At 34.1% G+C, this 19,323-nt stretch overlaps 1 protein-coding gene and 1 pseudogene across 1 annotated transcript; one reads left to right on the top strand and one right to left on the bottom strand.

The window, feature by feature from the left end:
- Positions 1 to 801: 801 nt before the first annotated feature.
- On the top strand, positions 802 to 5,896 carry LOC103873474 (annotated as a pseudogene).
- A 7,075-nt stretch (positions 5,897 to 12,971) lies between these two features.
- Positions 12,972 to 13,894, bottom strand: LOC103873674. The gene is made up of 2 exons (XM_009152072.1): positions 13,663 to 13,894; positions 12,972 to 13,561 (listed from the first exon to the last, which is right to left on the bottom strand). Exons 1-2 carry the CDS (start codon positions 13,892 to 13,894, stop codon positions 12,972 to 12,974), a joined length of 822 nt encoding a protein of 273 aa, XP_009150320.1.
- Positions 13,895 to 19,323: the final 5,429 nt, after the last annotated feature.

The raw sequence follows: 19,323 nt of genomic DNA, 5'->3' as shown, positions 1-19,323 counted from the left end.
GGGAACCAAAATTCGCACTGTCGATTTCCGTCTAAATTAGAAAACTAGGAAAACTCTAATTCCCCAGAGGTCCCGGAGATCTGTTAATACCACATGCTAAGCAATCAGAACACGATATATCAACGACAAAGTATAAAAATCGTAAGAAGAAAGCAAAATAGAACTTATTCTGAATCTGTGTTTGAGCGTTACAACAAGGTATAAGCCTGGGCTCGAGAGCTGTCGGCGAGATTCCTAGTTCTAGCAACCCTAAGATGGCTAAACCTAATTGAGTCGCAGCTCGAAATAACAAAAACGGAAATATGCCTAAATCGCTCTAAGTGCTAAGTTCGCTCTGAAAAAGTCCCTCTCCTCATGCCTCTCGCTTAGGCTCCTTATATACTCGCTCCTAGGTCGGTTTACGCTTTTACTCTTCTGCCCTTAAGCCGTCATAGCATAAAATGGAGATATTCCATTTTTTTCCGATCTTCGTAATTATCTTCAAAATTCTGTATTTATCCGCGGAAACTTGACATTTATTTTTCCTTGTGCACCAAGCGTAAACCGTCCCATGGTTTACGGGCTTTTGGTTAAGAAATCGTAAGTTGGGCCTCGAGTCGTGTCTTAGGTCCCTTTGGGCCGTCTTCCGACTTGAAACGTTTATTACGATTTCTTTCGATAAAGAACGAACTTTCCGCGGTTTTTACCGCAAAGTTTGATTGATGACTTAGAATAGCGGAAATTATGAACTGAGTTCGCTACGGTCTTCGGGAGATAGCATCGAAGGATAGACGAGAATGCATGGACTGGTGTCGAATCGATATTTCGGAAGAGTTCGGTCGCTACGTAGCGACCGGGCGGGACAGACGCTCGGTCGCTACGTAGCGACCGAGCAGTGTGCATGCTTGGTCGCTGCGTAGCGATCGTGCTTGGCTTGTCCGTGGTCCGATTGCCATACTCGAGCTCGTCTGTGGCTAATTTTTAGATATGTGTCCGTTGCCTTGGGACTGCCGGTATTTGATTCAATCGAGATTTGAACACGATTTTACCGCGAGATTCTTCGTAAAGATTTCTTTACGAAGATTACTTTTCGTAAAAACGATCATTCCGATTTTTACGGACTTTCGGACATTGATTCCGTCGTGATCGATTTTGACCCCAGCAAACTTCATCATTAAGCCTAACATTCACGAAAAACTCAAATATTAAACAAAAAAATGTCAAACTTAAGCCAAAATAAAACCGGAGTGGACACCCTCTACTTGAAACCTTTGATGCCCTATAAACAGATTGAAACATCGGAAAATTTTAAGTCAACGACGACTTGAAGCCATATCGATCTGTGCATTTCGCCACTAATCATGTTCGTTATTAAAGAAGACCTTAATCAAAATAAAGACAAGTTGAGCATTTTCTGACCGAGAAAATACAATAACTTACATGGGTTCCCCCGGCCCTCTACAGAACGGAGTATATAACACCGTCCTCCTTTTGTGGAAAGAGTAAACTGTGACATGTATGCACGATTTCAGGGGATTGTCTTGGTAACGTCTTTTGCTTAAAATATCGACAGGTCTAAACTTTTCTTGAAATTCTTGATTTTGCTGGGAAAGCAAGAGCATATGGAGAGTCCTCGTGGGATTTTGTTGGTCGCACTTATTGCAACTTTCGCTGTTATTCACTTTTCTCAAGCTGAAGATCAAGAAGGTATGTATCTATATTTTTTTGAGATATGTTAATAGAATAATTTGGGAATTCTCATTGTAGAAAATGTACTGTTACCTGACCTAAAATCTGCAAAAAGCATGTGGTTTAAAAAAAAAAGAGTACAGAATTGTCACTTTTAACACAGCAATCGTTATCTTGGATTATTGTAACTCTTAAGGTGAACAAAATTTAGAAGAAAAAAACACTCGAATAATTAAAGTGACCATTAACTGAAGACACTATTGGATATCGTAATAGGGTTCATCAGTTTGGATTGCGGTTTACCCCCGAGTGAAGCGTCACCATATATAGAGCCAGATACTGGACTATGGTTCTCATCGGACTCGGACTTCATCCAAAGTGGAAAGATTGGGAGGATCGATGTAAGTCTACCCAAGACTCTAAAGTCATACGTGACCCTTAGGTACTTTCCAGAAGGGATACGCAACTGTTATAATCTTAGTGTGAAGCAAGGGACCAATTATCTGATGAGAGTTACAGCTCTATATGGAAATTATGACGGTCTTAATATTACTCCTAAGTTTGACTTATACGTTGGTCCTAACTTTTGGGTAACGATAGACCTAGAGAAAAGGATAAGCGGTCAAACCGAGGAGATCATTTACATCCCAAGATCAAACTCCTTGGATTTGTGTCTTGTTAAGACAGGCCCGACCACGCCAATAATTTCATCCTTGGAACTAAGGCCGCTAGCAAATAATCTTTATATCACTGAATCTGGCGCACTGAAGGGTTTCAAGCGATACTATCTTACCAGTTCAGATACCATTCTGTCGTAAGTCGCTTTTAGATGATCTTAACCGTTTTCCTCATTTGAGTTTATTTAGTTATTAAGTAATAACATAATATTTTATGAATCTTAGGTACCCAAATGACGTCAACGACAGAATATGGGAACCAAAATTTGCTCCAGAGTGGAAGCATATTTCCACCACTCTGGAAGCAAACAACTCCAATGGTTTTGCTGTACCACAGAGTGTACTCAAGACCGCGGCTGTACCTGCCAATGCTACTGCACGGTTTAATATTACTGAGGAGCTTGATTTCCCTGGCGACGAAATTTACTTGTACATCCATTTCTCTGAGGTCCAATCATTACAGATGCATGAATGAATCTAGAGAGTTTGATATTTTTTGGAATGGCCAACAGTTTGACAAAACAATAAGCCCTGAATATTTGAAGGCCACGACAATTAAGTCCACAACACCAGTCACTTGCAAAGGAGGAATATGCAACTTAGAGCTGATAAGAACTACAAACTCTACTCTCCCACCTCTTCTCAATGCCATCGAACTTTATGCCGTCGTCAAATTTCACCAACTGGAAACAAATGAAAATGATGGTACGCTTACTACTCATGCAAAGGTTCCATATGTGCATTCCCACAAATATATACATTGCTAAATACAACATATATATATATATATATATATTGTTCTACTATTGACAGTTGTTGCTATCCGAAAAATCAAAGAAAGATATGGATTGAATAGAATCACATGGCAAGGAGATCCATGCGTCCCCCAGAAGTTTTTATGGGACAATCTAAATTGCAGCAGCACAGATACATCTAGACCACCAAGAATCACTTATTTGTGAGATATTTATATAGCACAACATCTTTAGAATTGTAAGAAAACATTTTCTAGATACTTTACACTTTTTTCTTCTGTAAACAGGAATTTGACTTCCAGCGGGTTGAAAGGATTCATAGCAGCTGCAATTCAAAATCTTACCCATCTTGAAAAGTTGTAAGTATGACACTTCGTACTTCATAGAAAATAAAATTCATACATGTCAGTAACTTGATTCTTACAAACTTCAGGGACTTGTCAAATAACAATCTCACTGGAGAAATTCCTGGATTTCTGGCTGATATGAAGTCTTTAATGCTCATGTAAGTTATTTTTTAGTGCTCATGTAAGTTTCTTGGGATCATGTAACCTACATGTATAACTATTCTCTGGTTTAACAGAAACTTGAGCAAGAACAATCTGATTGGTTTCATCCCACAAGCCCTTCTTGAAAGAGAAAGTGAAGGGCTAACGTTATTGTAAGAATTCCCACACACCTTTCTTTTTGAATCCTTCAACAAATGAATTCAGAATTCCAACGGTTAAATCATTTTTTGGGTAGTGTTGATGGAGAGAATCGTTGTTTATCTGGCTCATGTGTCACAGAGAAGAAATTTCCAGTAAAAACTGCTGCATTTGTTTCTTTGGCTACTGCCTTGGTTATTATGGTGATTCTTGTTCTCATTTTTGTGCTTAAGAAGAAAAAATCACCAAATTCAGAAGGTATTTGCTAAAACTCATTTCATGTTATTATATAATATTCTTGTACTAAATGTTGGTTTCTACAGCTCTACCACCATCATCAGTTAAGCCGAGTGCGAACGTTACATCTACTAATATACCCGAAATATCAATCGATATGAAAAGAAAAAAATTTACTTACTCAGAGTTGATGGAAATGACAAACAACTTGGAAAGACCACTTGGTGAAGGAGGGTTTGGCATTGTTTATCATGGTGTCATAAATGGCTCACAACAGGTAGCCGTCAAACTACTTTCCCAAACATCAAGACAAGGCTATAAAGAGTTCAAGGCAGAGGTAAGAAACTGTCGTAATTTTCTAATGTTAAACCAACGCGTTTCATGCATTCTTTCATTGTTGACAGGTCGAACTTTTGTTGAGAGTTCACCACATCAACTTAGTAAGCCTTGTCGGATGTTGCGACGAACGAGATCATTTGGCTCTCATATATGAATACATGTCCAACGGAGACCTAAAACATCATTTGTCAGGTAAAAATTATAATATATAAATAGCTTAAGCATTTTCTTAGCCAAATTATGGGGAAAATAACAATATGGCTGATTTCACAATCTGTTATAGGAAAACACGGCAGCTCTGTTCTGAAGTGGAGTACTCGACTACAAATAGCCATCGATGCTGCACTAGGTTCGAACTACCTCATAATAATGTCATTCACTTGTCGTTTTAATTACATAACATTTCATGTCATCAATGGACAATGGACATAAATATTCAAATACAAATAGTATAGAGTTCTAATTTTACTTAAATATAATGAACCATTTCTCTTTTTTTTTTACATTGAAATACTCTATCCCAGTATGTTACAATGACGAAGGTAACATCTTTCAATCTCGAATATTTGAATATTTTACTAAATTATTCATATATCTTAATAATGGTTTTTAGAGATCATACACAAGTATAAAAGAGAATGTACAATGTTTGTAGGACTAGAGTACTTACATAATGGATGTCGGCCATCGATGGTGCATAGAGATGTCAAAAGTACAAATATATTGTTGGATGAGAGATTCTCTGCCAAACTTGCGGATTTTGGACTTTCCAGATCTTTCCAACTCGGAGATGAGTATCATGTTTCGACTGCTGTTGCTGGTACCCCTGGATATCTTGATCCCGAGTAAGTATTTTTAATCTACCTAAAGTGCAACTTTTTATATATGTATAACCCTGATGTGTCAAAACAAAGTTTAAGATAATAATGCACACCAATGTAAACTTTGTGAGAATGTTCATCTTCATCTTTAAATAAATGTACATGTGTATCTTACTCTGTCTTTTTTGCCTTGCTAGATATTACAGAACGGGTCGATTAGCGGAAATGAGTGATGTTTATAGTTTTGGAATTTTATTATTGGAGATAATCACAAACCAACGCGTGCTTGACCACACTCGTGAAAAGTCACACATAGGAGAATGGACAGCATTTATGCTTAATAGAGGAGATATTACTGGAATCATGGATCTTAACCTTCATGGTGATTACAGCTCTCATTCTGCCTGGAGAGCTCTTGAGTTGGCTATGTTGTGTGCAAACCCTTCTTCAGAAAAACGACCAAACATGTCCCAAGTTGCTTTCGAGTTAAAAGAGTGTCTTACTTCTGAAATCTCGATGAAAAGTAAAGATCAAGACATGGACTCTCAAAGTTCCCCTGAAGTAAGTATGAGCTGTGACACTAAGGATTTGCCTAGTGCAAGGTAGTATTTGCAAAGAATCATTGTCTGTGTTGCTGGTATTTTTTTTTTTGGAGTGACATCATAAAGAAAAAAATGAGAGGAAATATATATACTAGAGATTTTTTCCGCGCTTCGTGCAGATTGTGTCTTATAAATTTATTTTATTTATAATATTATTTGTCGGTTTTTTTCTTTTACATTAACTTCTTGTTTTTCCAATGTTAGTTTTTCTTAATTTAAATTTATATGTTTATAATTTTCATTTTCTTGTTGTAGATGGAGAATTATAATTTTTATTGATGGTTTTGTTGTATGTGACATAAACTTTTTAAAATTTTAAAATAATGTTATATATAGTACGATTAACACATTAAAGAAGAGAAACATATTCAGGCACATTTTACACATGTTTTATATGCATAATTTTAAACATTATATATGTATATATTATAAGTTTGAAAAATGTAAATGCTTTCTAAAGCTAAATACTTGTTCTGAGTTTACATAACTTATCGAAAGTTTTATCTCTTTTTAAATTCAAATCACAGAAAAAAATATCAAAAAGTCAGTAAAGATTAGTTTTTTGGGCTTTTAAATCAACACTGAAAAATTACATGAATCAGATAACAACAGTTTTATAAACAACTGGATAAAATTTGACTGATCGAAAGATTTTCACACAATATGTTCTTTCTTATTCAAATTGCGAAGAGCCTATAGGCATAAGAAAAAAATCATAATTTTTGTTTTCACTTATATAACATTTTTTTTCCTTTACACACGGAGTTTATTACACTGCTATAAGCAATGGAAAACTCTATTCATATAAGATTCACATCTATGCATTTTGACAAAGAAGAATTTTAGCCATCTTTAGTTTCGGAATGGACCAACTTCAGTCATATACACTATATTTTCTCTATGATTCAAATCTTACAATTTTAATATATGTGCAGATTTCCATGTGAAAAAGCATGCATGCTATCTATCATTCAACCTATTACATTTTTCAAAGTAAACACTATAATCTTCGTTTGGTTAGCTCCACAAACTAATCTCTTTGAATCAGTTTACTAAAAAATGTGGATACTAATGTCAGAAAAGAATATAAACACTATCAACAATAAATATTGGCACAAGACTATTTGGTTCAAGGAACATATTCCACGTAATGCGTTTATATCATTGATGGCTTTGCGGAGAAGACTGCCAACCAAGGATCGCTTGAGGCATTGGGGGTTAAATGTCTCCGGAACGTGCGTCCTTTGTAATCTGGAAATAGAGACTCACCATCATCACTTCTTTGAGTGCTCTTTCTCTCGCTTGATATGGGAGCCTTTTGTTGCTGAAGTTTGGATTTCTCTTCCGGCTGATCTACACTCTGTTGCAGCCTGGATCAATCAACCTCGCGTCAACGCAGATGCGCATGCTACTCCAGTCATCAACTCTACTTTCAGTCAGCCATCTACCTGTTGTGGAAAGAGAGTAATGCTCGTGTGTTCACAGCTGTCTCCTCACCTTCATCAGTCATCCTTGCCTCTCTCGACCGTATGATGCGTGACCGTCTCCTCTCTTACCCGGCAAGTTCTTCTTTCTCCTCTTCTCTACTTCTTTTTATCTTTCTTGTATAAGACCTCCTTAAGGCTTTTTTTTACCTTGAGTTGTTGTTGGTTGTTTTTGTTTCCTTGTTGTAATAAGTTGTTTAAAAACAACAGTGTAACCTTTCAGAAAATGATAATCTTAACATCTTACCAAAAAAAAACAACAAATATTGATTTATTTATGTGAATATAAATTTTTATTTTAAATCATTATAGTGGACAAAGAAAGCACCAGAATTTGTACAACAAATTTTCTTAGATTCACCTCATCATGCTTACTATTTTACCATTTTAATTACATAACTAGATTTTGACCCGCGCTTAAAAGCGCGGGTTTTTTTCAAAATTAAATATATATTTAAATAAATTTTTACATAATATATATAGTGTATAGGTTTGTGTATATTTATCCGAAACCGTGAACTAAACTGTAGCAAACTGAAGAAGAAAAACGAAACCTACATTAAACTAACTTTCATAAATAATCGAGCAAATCCTATATCTTTAGAACCAAAAAAACTGAAACCAATCGTGAAACATTGAAATGGTACGAAAAAACATTTTATTTTTGAAAATGATTTAACTCCTTTTAGTAGGAATACATTTGTAGTTTATTGACGAATTAAGATATAAGCATTGTTTTCATATTTGATTCGGACCTGCAATTGGACCAGTAAACCGGTGGCCGTATATAATATGGACTGGCTTATATTCTTCATGTAAATTCTATCATGATTATACCAACTGATATGTTTCCACAAAATTCAGATTTAAGGAAAACCTTTTAATTAAAAATCCGATAAAACCGAAAATCATGCTATTAACCCGTGAACCGACACAGGTTGACCCGATAAAAACTTAGAAAATTTTGATAATATTTTTTTTAAAATTGATTATAATTCTCATATATTTTATAATAATATGCAAAACTTAAAAAACTATTTGATTTGTCACCTACACGTAAGATTTGTGTAGATGAGAATGGGGCTTACCAATTATGAATGACAAAATTTTCAATAATTTTAATGATAGTGTGAATTCGCAAGCATATTCTCGTTTAAAAATATTGTAAATTATATTATTAACTCATAGAAGGAGTAAAAATAGGTGAATGATATGGTATACAATATTATTGAATATTGAGTTACTTATTGTTAGAGATAAATAAGTGAATACCAAAAAAATGTTAATCTAATGAAAGGGTCCAACAACCTTTTATAAGTAGATTTTTTCAGAATGTTTCTTCTTTAATAGTATAGATTTTACATGAGCTTCTTCACCCTCACTGGTTATTTTCTCTTTATTTATAACTACAATATAAAGTTATAAACTATATATTTTATAAATTAATAATTTATTTATCCTTGAAGTCTAACGATTAAAAATAGAACATAATTCAATATAGATATATGATTCTATTAATAAATTAGCAGTTACAAATTTGAAATTTCTAAAAATATCAAAAGTCGTATATTAGTTAATTATCTTCTAAATGACATTTATTTCTAATTCGTTTTGGATGAAAATATTTTGGCTGAGGTGGATAGTCCCAAAAATCTTGAATTTAGTTCATTTTATATTGTAGGATTGCACTCTTTTGATATCGTGTAATTGAATATATTGTCATAATTTATTCTTTTTACACTTATTTTCCGCAGTTCCACATTAGTAGGCTACTTCTTCAGAACACAAACCAGAGCCGCCAATGATGATGACTACTTAAGAAACTGATGCAACAATTCACACTTTAAATTTGTTCTTCAACGCTTTTGTGCATGATAAATTAACGAATAATAACATGTTTTTGAATATCAGGGTTTTTTTTTCACAAAACTTTAGACCATTATCAAAGACAATCATCTACTTGAACCGAACACATGTTTTCAAGAGCAACGAAAAAGGAATATGGATATGGGCCGAGCGTCATGACAGAACCAATATAATACAAGACAAAAGTGACGAGCATTGAAGTCGGTTTGAAGATTTAAACTTATATATATTTTGATCGTATAAAATAATATAATTGCATGGATCGTTGTCTATCTAATTTATATATACATGATTGTACTCATTATTATATAAATAATAAAGTATCATCTATAGAACATTGAGAAAATAATAATAATAAAGTGCAAAATTAATCAAGTAACTAGATTTTGACATGCACTTGCGGTTACTTTTTTTTCATTTTATAAATTTTATTAGATATTATTACAAATATTTTAAAAATATATATTTCACTTAGTGTTATATATTGTGTAATTTTATAATATTATTGTTTATATTTCTTATTATGCATTATTAATACATATTGATTTGTTTAATTCATTTTACTTATTAACTTATATTACTTTCGAATATATTTTCAAATTAGAAACAATAAAATAACAATATGAAATAATCAAATAGAGAACCTCCTTTAAAATATATATTTTTTAATTTATATATTTGCATATAATACATTTTAAAATTTTATTTATTTATATTTACATGTTGTGTTTTAAAAATATACTTTAACATATATCATTTTAGTATTTTAAGGGATTTATAAGTAAAAAACACTATCTTGTTTAAATATTATAGCCCTATTATTTTTTAGTAAATTTTATACATAGTAGCATCTATCATATTATTTTAGTAAATTTTATTGCTATAGAATATTTTTGGATGTTATGATATTATGTTTTTTTAATTAAGATTTCTAAATATAAGATTACTTTAATATTTACAACTAAGATCTTATTTACAAGTATGATGTGAATGTAGGTTTTTGGGAATCTTATTTGCAGTAAGGGGTCTGTTATCGTTTTCTAACTAAGATCGTACACCGCTTTTGTATCTTATCGTGTGCCCTCTACTAATTATTCATATGGGATATAGAACTGGTTGAACTTACTTTAAGATATAGTGTACATTTATACTCCAGAGGATGATGATCTCTCGGTTATACACCCACTCATATCTTGTCATTTTCACTCTTTTAATTAATAAAATGTGATATAGAACTCTTGTTTTCCAACCGTCACGTCTCAACCGTCACATCTTCCTCCAGTAGATGCAATCAATTTTCGCAAACAACCGCTTAATATTCATTAAAGATAAGAGATTGGGCCAGTATATTTAAAAAGTTCATTTCTAAAAATGGGCCATTACTAAAACAATATTAAATTCAGCTTTTTGAGGGTTTTAAAACAAAGCAATACGAGGTATTCAGCTTTTAGAAAATAAATGAAAGTTAATTTAAGGATAGAACCCAATTACGTTAAACGTTCACCATTACAGAGTAAATGAACAACAAAGGCATCAATTACAGCATACTACAAACGGTTAAACAAATCCAATACAGCTTGCAGTTTTGGCAGCAACGGTCCAACCCGACATAATAGATCCTGCAGTTGTCACCATCAAGGCATTATGTTTTCATGATTACATCATCATCCAGAAATAAGAAAATTTCACCGGAAGTGTTAAGCCACGGCGCATAGATGTGGGGCATTAGGTACTGCATTGAGCGTCCCAAATCTAAAACCTCTTCCGACCGAAGGTCAGCGTGATGGGCTGCGAACAACTGAAATACTTGGCTGGCTTCCTTGTCTCTGCCAAGACATACTTTGAAAATGGCTTGAGCGAAGGTAGATAATGGATGCTTAGGCACATTTGATTCCACAATTTTAATACTCTCCTCAAGTCCCAAGATTGTTGCTGCTTGTAGACCATCATAGCAAATAGCCCTTATGTTGCCCGCATTGACGCACTTGCGGAAGAAAACTCGAAACCTACCACTATTGCTGATTTGACTGCTACAAAAGCTGAACATTTCTGTAACATCGCAAATCTTTAGGACGGAGGGTTCATGAACAAGTGCGTAACCCCGTTTCCCAGCCTACAATAAATAATCCAGGTAGTAAAATAATTGCTCTCCAATCGACTGTAGGATTTTGATGATAATCTCGTCGGGAAGATTTGGGAGTAATTCACCTGCCATACTATTATAGAGAATGAGAAGTTTTTTTGGTGTATTGAGTTGATATAAGACTGATACTATTAAATAGAGGAAATCCACTAAGAAGGCAATGAGTTAAATGTTAAAGTTAATGTTCCACCAACCTTTGATACCTTTTTCACAGCGCGAGATTTAAAAAATCTGTACATGGTTGTTAAGGTTAAAAGTATTAGTGGAACATTTACTTCATAATTAAAATCACACGGTTTCAATTATCAACCTTACTGGCAAGCACCTTTACTCCTGCCTCACAACATAGTATGGCGGACGGAGTAGGACAGACAGTTTACATGAAACATGTTTATCACAAAATCTGGATTATTATGTTTGAAGTACTACCTCGGCAATAACTGATCATTTTTTATTTACTGGTAATTATATGCATCTGTGTTTTGTTGAACTGTTGTTTAATATTATTTAAGCTACAATTTTGTCGTCTTGATTATATATGTACAAGTATAAGGTGTACACTGTTTATGGTCGTACATTTCAACTGTATCTTGTCGGTTGACCAGCAAGTATCAGTGATCAGAGAATTTTAACTGTTTGAACTTAATATCAAATATAGTGTACAATTATACTTGAAAGTTAATGGCATCATAATTTCAAAAAAGGGTTCCTCCGAGTTCCATGGAATCGTGTTCCTCATTAGATTGATCAAGGCACTGGTTCCTTGCATGTAGTCTTCTTGTGACCTTCCTTAAAATACCTGGAAAACTTGTTCGGCTTCTTCTTTTTCCTCGGGCCCTCCTATAAACGAAAAAAGTAGTTAGATATGAAAGCGTTCAATGGATTTCAATAAGTATTACGGCAAGGTATAAACAAAGGTTTTACCGCATAATCGGAGGCTCTAAGTTTTCTTTTAATGCCTGGCCTTCCCTTCGTTCTTTTCGTCTTTGGTGGATAAAGGTCGACCTTTAGTATATCTGCGGGAATATTGATTTCCTCTGGATTTGGAACCGGTAGTATGATACCCTTAACTGTTTCAGACCAAGTATCTTTGACATGGTATTGTGAAACAAACAAGGCGTACTCCATCTTCCGAAAAGAAGCAGCGGCAATAGCGTGTCGGCATGGCAATCCAAGCATCTGGAATTCAAGGCAGGAGCAAGTTCGTTTCTCTAAATCAAAAACAAAGCCGTAATTGGTTGGCTTGTGTGTAACTTCAAACTGCCAAGTAGAACAGGGCAAAACAAGAAGGCATGTTTGACAACACTAACTGTTCGACCAGTATTTCATCAATTATCTTTGGAATATTTCCCCACACTTTACTAATATCATAGCGCCTTCACTCGAACCATCAAGTCAACATCCATCTTATAAACTCTAGCAGTGCCATTATAGGGCTATCACGCGCTGGCAGCAGCGCCTTATTCAACGATTTCGCTATATTTGAAGTCATCAAGTTAAACCTAGTTCCTTCGAAATGTGAACGTGTCCATAACTTTTTGTCGATTTTCTCCAAGTAATCCCAACTTCTCCAATCCGTGAGCTTTATAAGGTCATAGATCTTTTGAAATTCAGAAACTTTGAAAGCTTCTGCTGCCCTGGCCACCATTTGCTTCTGATCCAGTCCTTTGTACTTATCGCCCACGTTACGCTTAAGGTGTTCAAGACAATTACCATGGTGTGCAGATGGATATCATTTATCTTTAGCTACAAATATAGCAGCGCATCTATCGGAAATTATTGTTAATTCACAACTATCTTCTCCAATTGTTGACAACCTTTCGAAGAACCACTTCCAGGAATCTGAGTTCTCGCTATCCACTACTGCGAAAGAAATAGGGAATACGCGGTAGTCTGCGTCTTGCCCGCTAGCACTAAGCAATACTCCTTTGTATTTCTCAAACATGTGGGTGCCGTCCACCACAAGAACCTTACGCAAATGCTGCCACCCATCGATACAAGCCTTCAGTAGCATGAATGCATACAGGAACCTCAATTTTCCTTTTCTATCAAGTTCGGTTTTAATATCCGTGATTGTTCCAGGATTTGCTAATTTCAGTACGTGCAAGTACTGTGGTAACATCTTGTAAGACATTTCCTCTATTCCTTGGGCAGACACAATTGCTAGTTCCTTAGCTTTCCAAGCTTTCCAGTACGTGCATGTATAGTTGAATTCCGTTCTCAGTACTTCTGGCAGTTCCATAGCACGAGGTCCACAGTGAAGTCTTTCATATTTCGAGCGCAGAAGAGCAGCAAGAACTCTAGATGTTCCATATTTTTGTACTGCCCTCGCACATCAGATGTGCATTGATGTCCCAAACTTGCCTTCTTCACAAAATACGTAGGAGTATCACCCAATTGCTTAGCACATACCCTCCAAGTACATTGTTTATCAACGCATTTAGCCGTGATGTAGCGTTTGCAATGCCTAAACTTGAACCTGCACACTTTCGCGAGTGCATAGATCGACATCGTCAACTTAAACTGCGCTTTGTCCTTAAACTTCCTTCCAACAAATATATCAGATTCCTCCTTGCTGAAGTCGATTTTCTGCGGCTGAAACTTGTTTCCTTCCATTTCATTAAACACAGGAACTAAATCATTATATCCATACATTTCCGAAACTTATATCCCTTTCATGAAAGCATCTCCACCCTGAACTTGTGAACTTATTCTTACAGGAGGATCCACAAACAGGTCCTCATCTTCGATCACACGGCTATGTGTGTTGTGTTTTTCTGGTGGATTAACCTGACCAAAATCAACACTTGCACCTGTATATGTTTCATCCGCCTGTGTACAACTAACGGTTACAGAGGTGGATGGAAAATGTTTTCTTGGGATGCATGCTTCGCCATCCTCAAAGTCTGTAGTTTGGGTGAAAGGAGGACTAACAAATTCATCATCAGCTTCGATTACTCGGTTGTGTTTGTTGTATTGTTTCTATGGTGTAACAAGAACAATATGATCACTGTCGCCGGAAGGTGTTTCATCATTGTGAGCACATGAAAGGGTTCCTGTCTTCGTTGCTCCTCCACCATGAACTTGTGTAGCGTCGTTAAGAGTAGGATCAAAATACTCATCATCATCTTCGATCACGTGGCTGCGTTTTTTGTTTCGTTGTGGTGGTGTAACCAAAACAACATTGCCAACATCAGCGATTCGTGAGGTACATACGAAATCCCTTAGGTTGTCTGTGTTGTCTTCGTAATTTCTCATATTGCAACACTGTTTGCCTGACGAAGATCCACCTGTAGCCCTTGACCGTTGGCCTCTTCCAGACCCTTAACCTCTAACTTTGGTGACCACAGAACGCTCATAACCGTTACGACCAGACCGTCCACCACGCCCTCCTTTTGGTGGACATCCATCAAAATCATCATCTTCGTCTCTCTCACAATCATTTCTAACAAACTCATCCCAGCCATTATAATCATAGTCCTCGTCATCTTCATCTTCATCTTCGTTTCCAACGTCATCTTTATCTTCATTTCCACCGTCACTTTCATTTTCATCTTCATCTTCAGCATCATCATCATCTTCATATTCATCTTCATCTTCATCTTCTTTTGTAACGTGATCTCTTTTGTTTTATTCCAACACTGCTTCAACGTTAGCCCGCTTTTTACTTCCATTCTCCACAACTGTTCCTTCTCTTGTAGCGTACAGTTTTGTTGATGCATATTATCTGGATTAACCCACAAACGGCATCTTCAGCTGCTTCAAAGTGAGATCTCTTTTTACTTCCATTCTCCACTACTGTTCCTAGTGCACAGCTCTTTTGCTTCTCTTTTTGTACCTTATTACCCGAAGCCGGATTAACCCCATCTACAGCCGCTCCACTATCTTTATCCTTCGAACCTTGCACCCCTTCAGCCGTCTGTGAGTTCAATCCAAAAGATGCTTCAACTGCTTCTACTTGCCTAATTAAAAACTCATCATCATCCATTCCGAGTGATGCATCCATTTGCGACAAGATATCTCGTTCGGACCTTAAAAATATCAACTTTTCTCCAACAATCTCTCTAAATGTCACGAAAACATTAAAAGACTTATCTGTCCTATGAAGAGCCTTGAATATTTTATAATCAGTGTCGGTTTCTATCTCCACTGGTGCCACCCCTTTACCAACCATTTCACTCTCTCCATCAATTAGCCAATAACACATTTCGACCTCTAAGTCTCTTCCCAACAAACCATAAGAGGCAAGAATACTATCTTTCAAACCGTTAACGCCCTTGATTTGCGAGAAGTCGACTACTCTACCTATTCTCTCATTATCTATCTTGAAATCCCAACCACCATTATCATACATTATCCACCGACCAGCCAAAACAACAACGTGTGACCGTGAGTTTTCTACACCCCAACGAAAAATTACAAATAAAATTATAGGAACAAAAACGCAAAGCTTCGGCAATGTCGAAGGGAGATAGTGTACCTTCGGTGGTGTTGCTACTGCTCGCCTGAGATTTACCACGAAAACTTCCACCGAAGCCACGCACACCGCTATTAGTTTCCAACATTTCCAGATCTGATGGATGCATTTCGCCGAACGGAACTCAGATAGAATACATCTCAGCTCTTCTACTATGGTTTCTTTGTATTATCCACCAGACCATATTATGTCTCACTATTATCAATTAACCTTATCCACTAATTATTTTATTAATTTTATCACCAAGGATTGTACGGCTAGTTAAATGGCGCGAAAAAATAGTGGTAAAAATACCCGGATTTACCTAGGTAAAAAATCATTTCACCTTCGTCGACAGGATGAAAAAAAAAATTAAAACCACTGAGTCGGACCGCCGAGCTTCGCACCTGCGGGAAAGTCTTTGGGTCGCGGGGAGATGTCGGCTTTGGGTTAAGTTATCTGGATTGCAAAGTATAAGTTATTGAGTCGAAAGGCTAAAAACGTCATACATTATTTATCTCTCCTATAGGTAAGCAAATGTCCAATAAAAACTTGGGCCGATCCATTCTCATAATTTAAAACTATACGCGAGCCTCATATATAACGAACGCTAAAAAAATAGTTCAAGTTTTCTTGATTTACTTTTCTCTTGATCTTCCTTCGGTACCTTCTTCTAATTATTAACATGCTCTATGAATAGTCTATGTTCTTGGCTTCTTATTTCTTAGTCACATCCACTGATTCATTTATCATCGTGCAAATAATGTTACATATCCAATCATCCCCTTCTTATTATTCGAGAAGCACTTTTACTAATTAACTTTTATTTAATGTATGATTGATAAGATTGTCATTGCTGATTTGGCAGCTTCATAATCCTTCTCAATCCATTTATTAAAAAAGGCATGATTTACTAGAATATTTACAATGGAATGTCATTAAACATATTTGTTACATCATGGACTGTTACACGTAGACTAAAAAATATAATTGGTTATCGTTTGCGGAAAACATGAAATTTAAATATAAACCGGACCTTTTAATAATCCTTTTTGCTATCGCATATTGTAACTTCGTTTTGATTGAAAAACCTTACTCGAACCAACTTTTATTCTGACTGATTTTGTTATATACTAAATCAAATCATCTTTTTATCAGAATTTTTTTCAGCACCAAACACTGCATATGTTTAGTTATTCATATGGTTTCTCTCTTTGGTCCAATAGTAATTGGATAATTTATTTAGCTTAATATTTAATTTTTGGTTTCTTATTGTGCATAAGTCTCATTGGTGAAAACCATAATATATTGTTCAGTGTTATGTTTTTTTGTAAACAATCGATTAATACATTTGGTTTTGTCCATGACAGAAGTCAAAGAAAAAATTATATGTAGTAAACACTATATATTATATTTCATTAAGTTGCATATGACTTTTATCTGATTCATAACTTTTTTTTTTGGGCAATCTGATTCATAACTTATAGTGTCATAAGTACCGACAAATGTGTTATATAGATCCACTTTTTTATATATCTTTAATAAAAAAATGCTACATAGCAAAAATCACTATATATATGCCTTACTAAGTTTTTCGTACGTTTTATATTAGAACCTCAATTAGAAAATACTAGGTTAAGATCTGCGCCTTACGCGGAATAAATATTATATATATAAATTATTTTATATATTATATGTTTATAACATATTATGAAATAATAAATATATATTGAATAAAAAAAGTCATTATTTACTACTTATATAATTAAATTGGTGCGAACATATAAATAAATTTTATAAATCGAAAAAATATTTTTTCTATTTGATATGATATATAATTAAATTTAAATGATAGTAACATATATGGTATATTTTAATATTAATATTTATCAGATGATGCTTTTTGCTCATATTTATTTTTTATCATTTGTATCTGTTATAGCAAAAAGTCTAAATTAGTGATAACATAATTTGCACTGTGAAATTAATGGTTTAAATAATTTATAATATTAAAAAAAATTAAGTTGTCAAAAATATTTCAAATTTTTTATCAAAAAAATGTTCAAAGTAAATTTCAAAATTAAGATATTTATGTATTTTTATATGGCATATAGTTTAATTTAAAATGATACATATATTTATATATCTTTTATTTTTGATACTTATTAAATGAGACTTTCAACTTATATTATTTTTAATTATTTGTATCATGTCATAACAAAATTTTTAAATCATAGATCACAAAATTTGAATGTGAAACTTTTAACAATTTTAGTAATTTATACTCGTTTTAAAAAATTCAAAATATAATATATAAATAATTTTTTTAATTTTTATTATATGGTTACTATGATTGTTTAATTTATTTTAATAGCTTAAAATTAAACAAATATAATTATAATACACACTTATTTTTATCAAATCTTTATTATTCAAAATCATTAATTGTCATATATACTTTAGTCACATTAGGTAATTCTGTAATGTTATTTAAAGAAATAATGAAGCACATTAATAATGTATTTATTGTGGTTTAATAAAAATCTTATTTTATATTTAGATGGACCAACCTATTTCTCTAAGGATTCTAAGAATCATTCTAGTGATGACATGTGCCTACAAAAAAATGTTGCAATGCTTCTCAAATAATATATAGGGGATATTTCACGAGATCTCTTAAATCCCTTAACTTAAGCACCATGATTTTTTGACTAAGCAATCAACATAAATGTTGACAATTATGAGTCAACAAAAGTTTGTCGATCTAGTATTGTCAAATCTTATAGTCAAGATTCCTTTATATTTGTTTCTTCCTTAATTGTAAAACTTTCCAATTTTAAAAACTTTAGACTAAGGGTGTGACTGGTAACCATCGAGGAATATTAGGAATGAATAGAAAAAGAATGAATAGGAATAAAATTTTGGGAATCACAAGGAATGAGGGTTCCTTATCAAAATTAACAAGGAACAAATTTACATTATAATTTTCTACAAAAAAGGGAATGAGAAAAAATGAATAGGAAAAAATATTTCTCATGAATGGTAACATTTTTGAGGAACGTTAAAGAATGTAGTGTTCCTCTTCATTCCCTTAGTTACCATTCAAATCCTAAAAGTTAGGGATTATTATTACTAAATGTAAGAGAGTATTCGTTTGTTTCGAATTTGGGTGAAATTAACCGTGACTATGGGGTACTATATATAAATCACGTGAACTATACTCTACGGTTTCACGACCTATAAGGATTAAAACTAGCAAAATAAAATGAGTGTCATGAATTTCATTTCTGAACTGAAACTAAAAAAATCAACGTGAAAGATTAAGGCGAAAGTCGATAGATTTTGGAAGTCATGCTCAGCTACGGGTGGAGAGATCATCGAAATGGTTTTCTTTAGATGCAAAAGTTAGTTGTTGTTAATCTGTATATTTTTTTTCTGAACTATTATTTGTTTCAGCTGATGCTATAGTTTGTTTTGATTTTTCAGGGAAATAAAATCCATGCATCGATTATAAAATATTATGTACGAATATGTGAAGATCACGGTGATCATGTACGAATACGTGATCTTCCTCACTCACCCTACTTCAATAAAATTGCATTGGTCATTTTACTTAATCACACATGAA

The sequence above is a fragment of the Brassica rapa genome, chromosome A06 (assembly GCF_000309985.2).
Source record: "Brassica rapa cultivar Chiifu-401-42 chromosome A06, CAAS_Brap_v3.01, whole genome shotgun sequence".
In the NCBI taxonomy this organism is placed as follows: Eukaryota; Viridiplantae; Streptophyta; class Magnoliopsida; order Brassicales; family Brassicaceae; genus Brassica; species Brassica rapa.
This window is presented reverse-complemented; position numbering and strand designations above follow the sequence as displayed.

What these genes read in the sequence shown, in the direction of transcription:
- LOC103873674 (XM_009152072.1), bottom strand. Translation starts at nt 13,894, where the DNA reads ATGTATGGATATAATGATTTAGTTCCTGTGTTTAATGAAATGGAAGGA. An exon ending in TAAATGCGTTGATAAACAAT is followed by an intron (nt 13,562 to 13,662) that starts GTACTTGGAGGG and finishes GTGCGAGGGCAG; the next exon opens with TACAAAAATATGGAACATCT.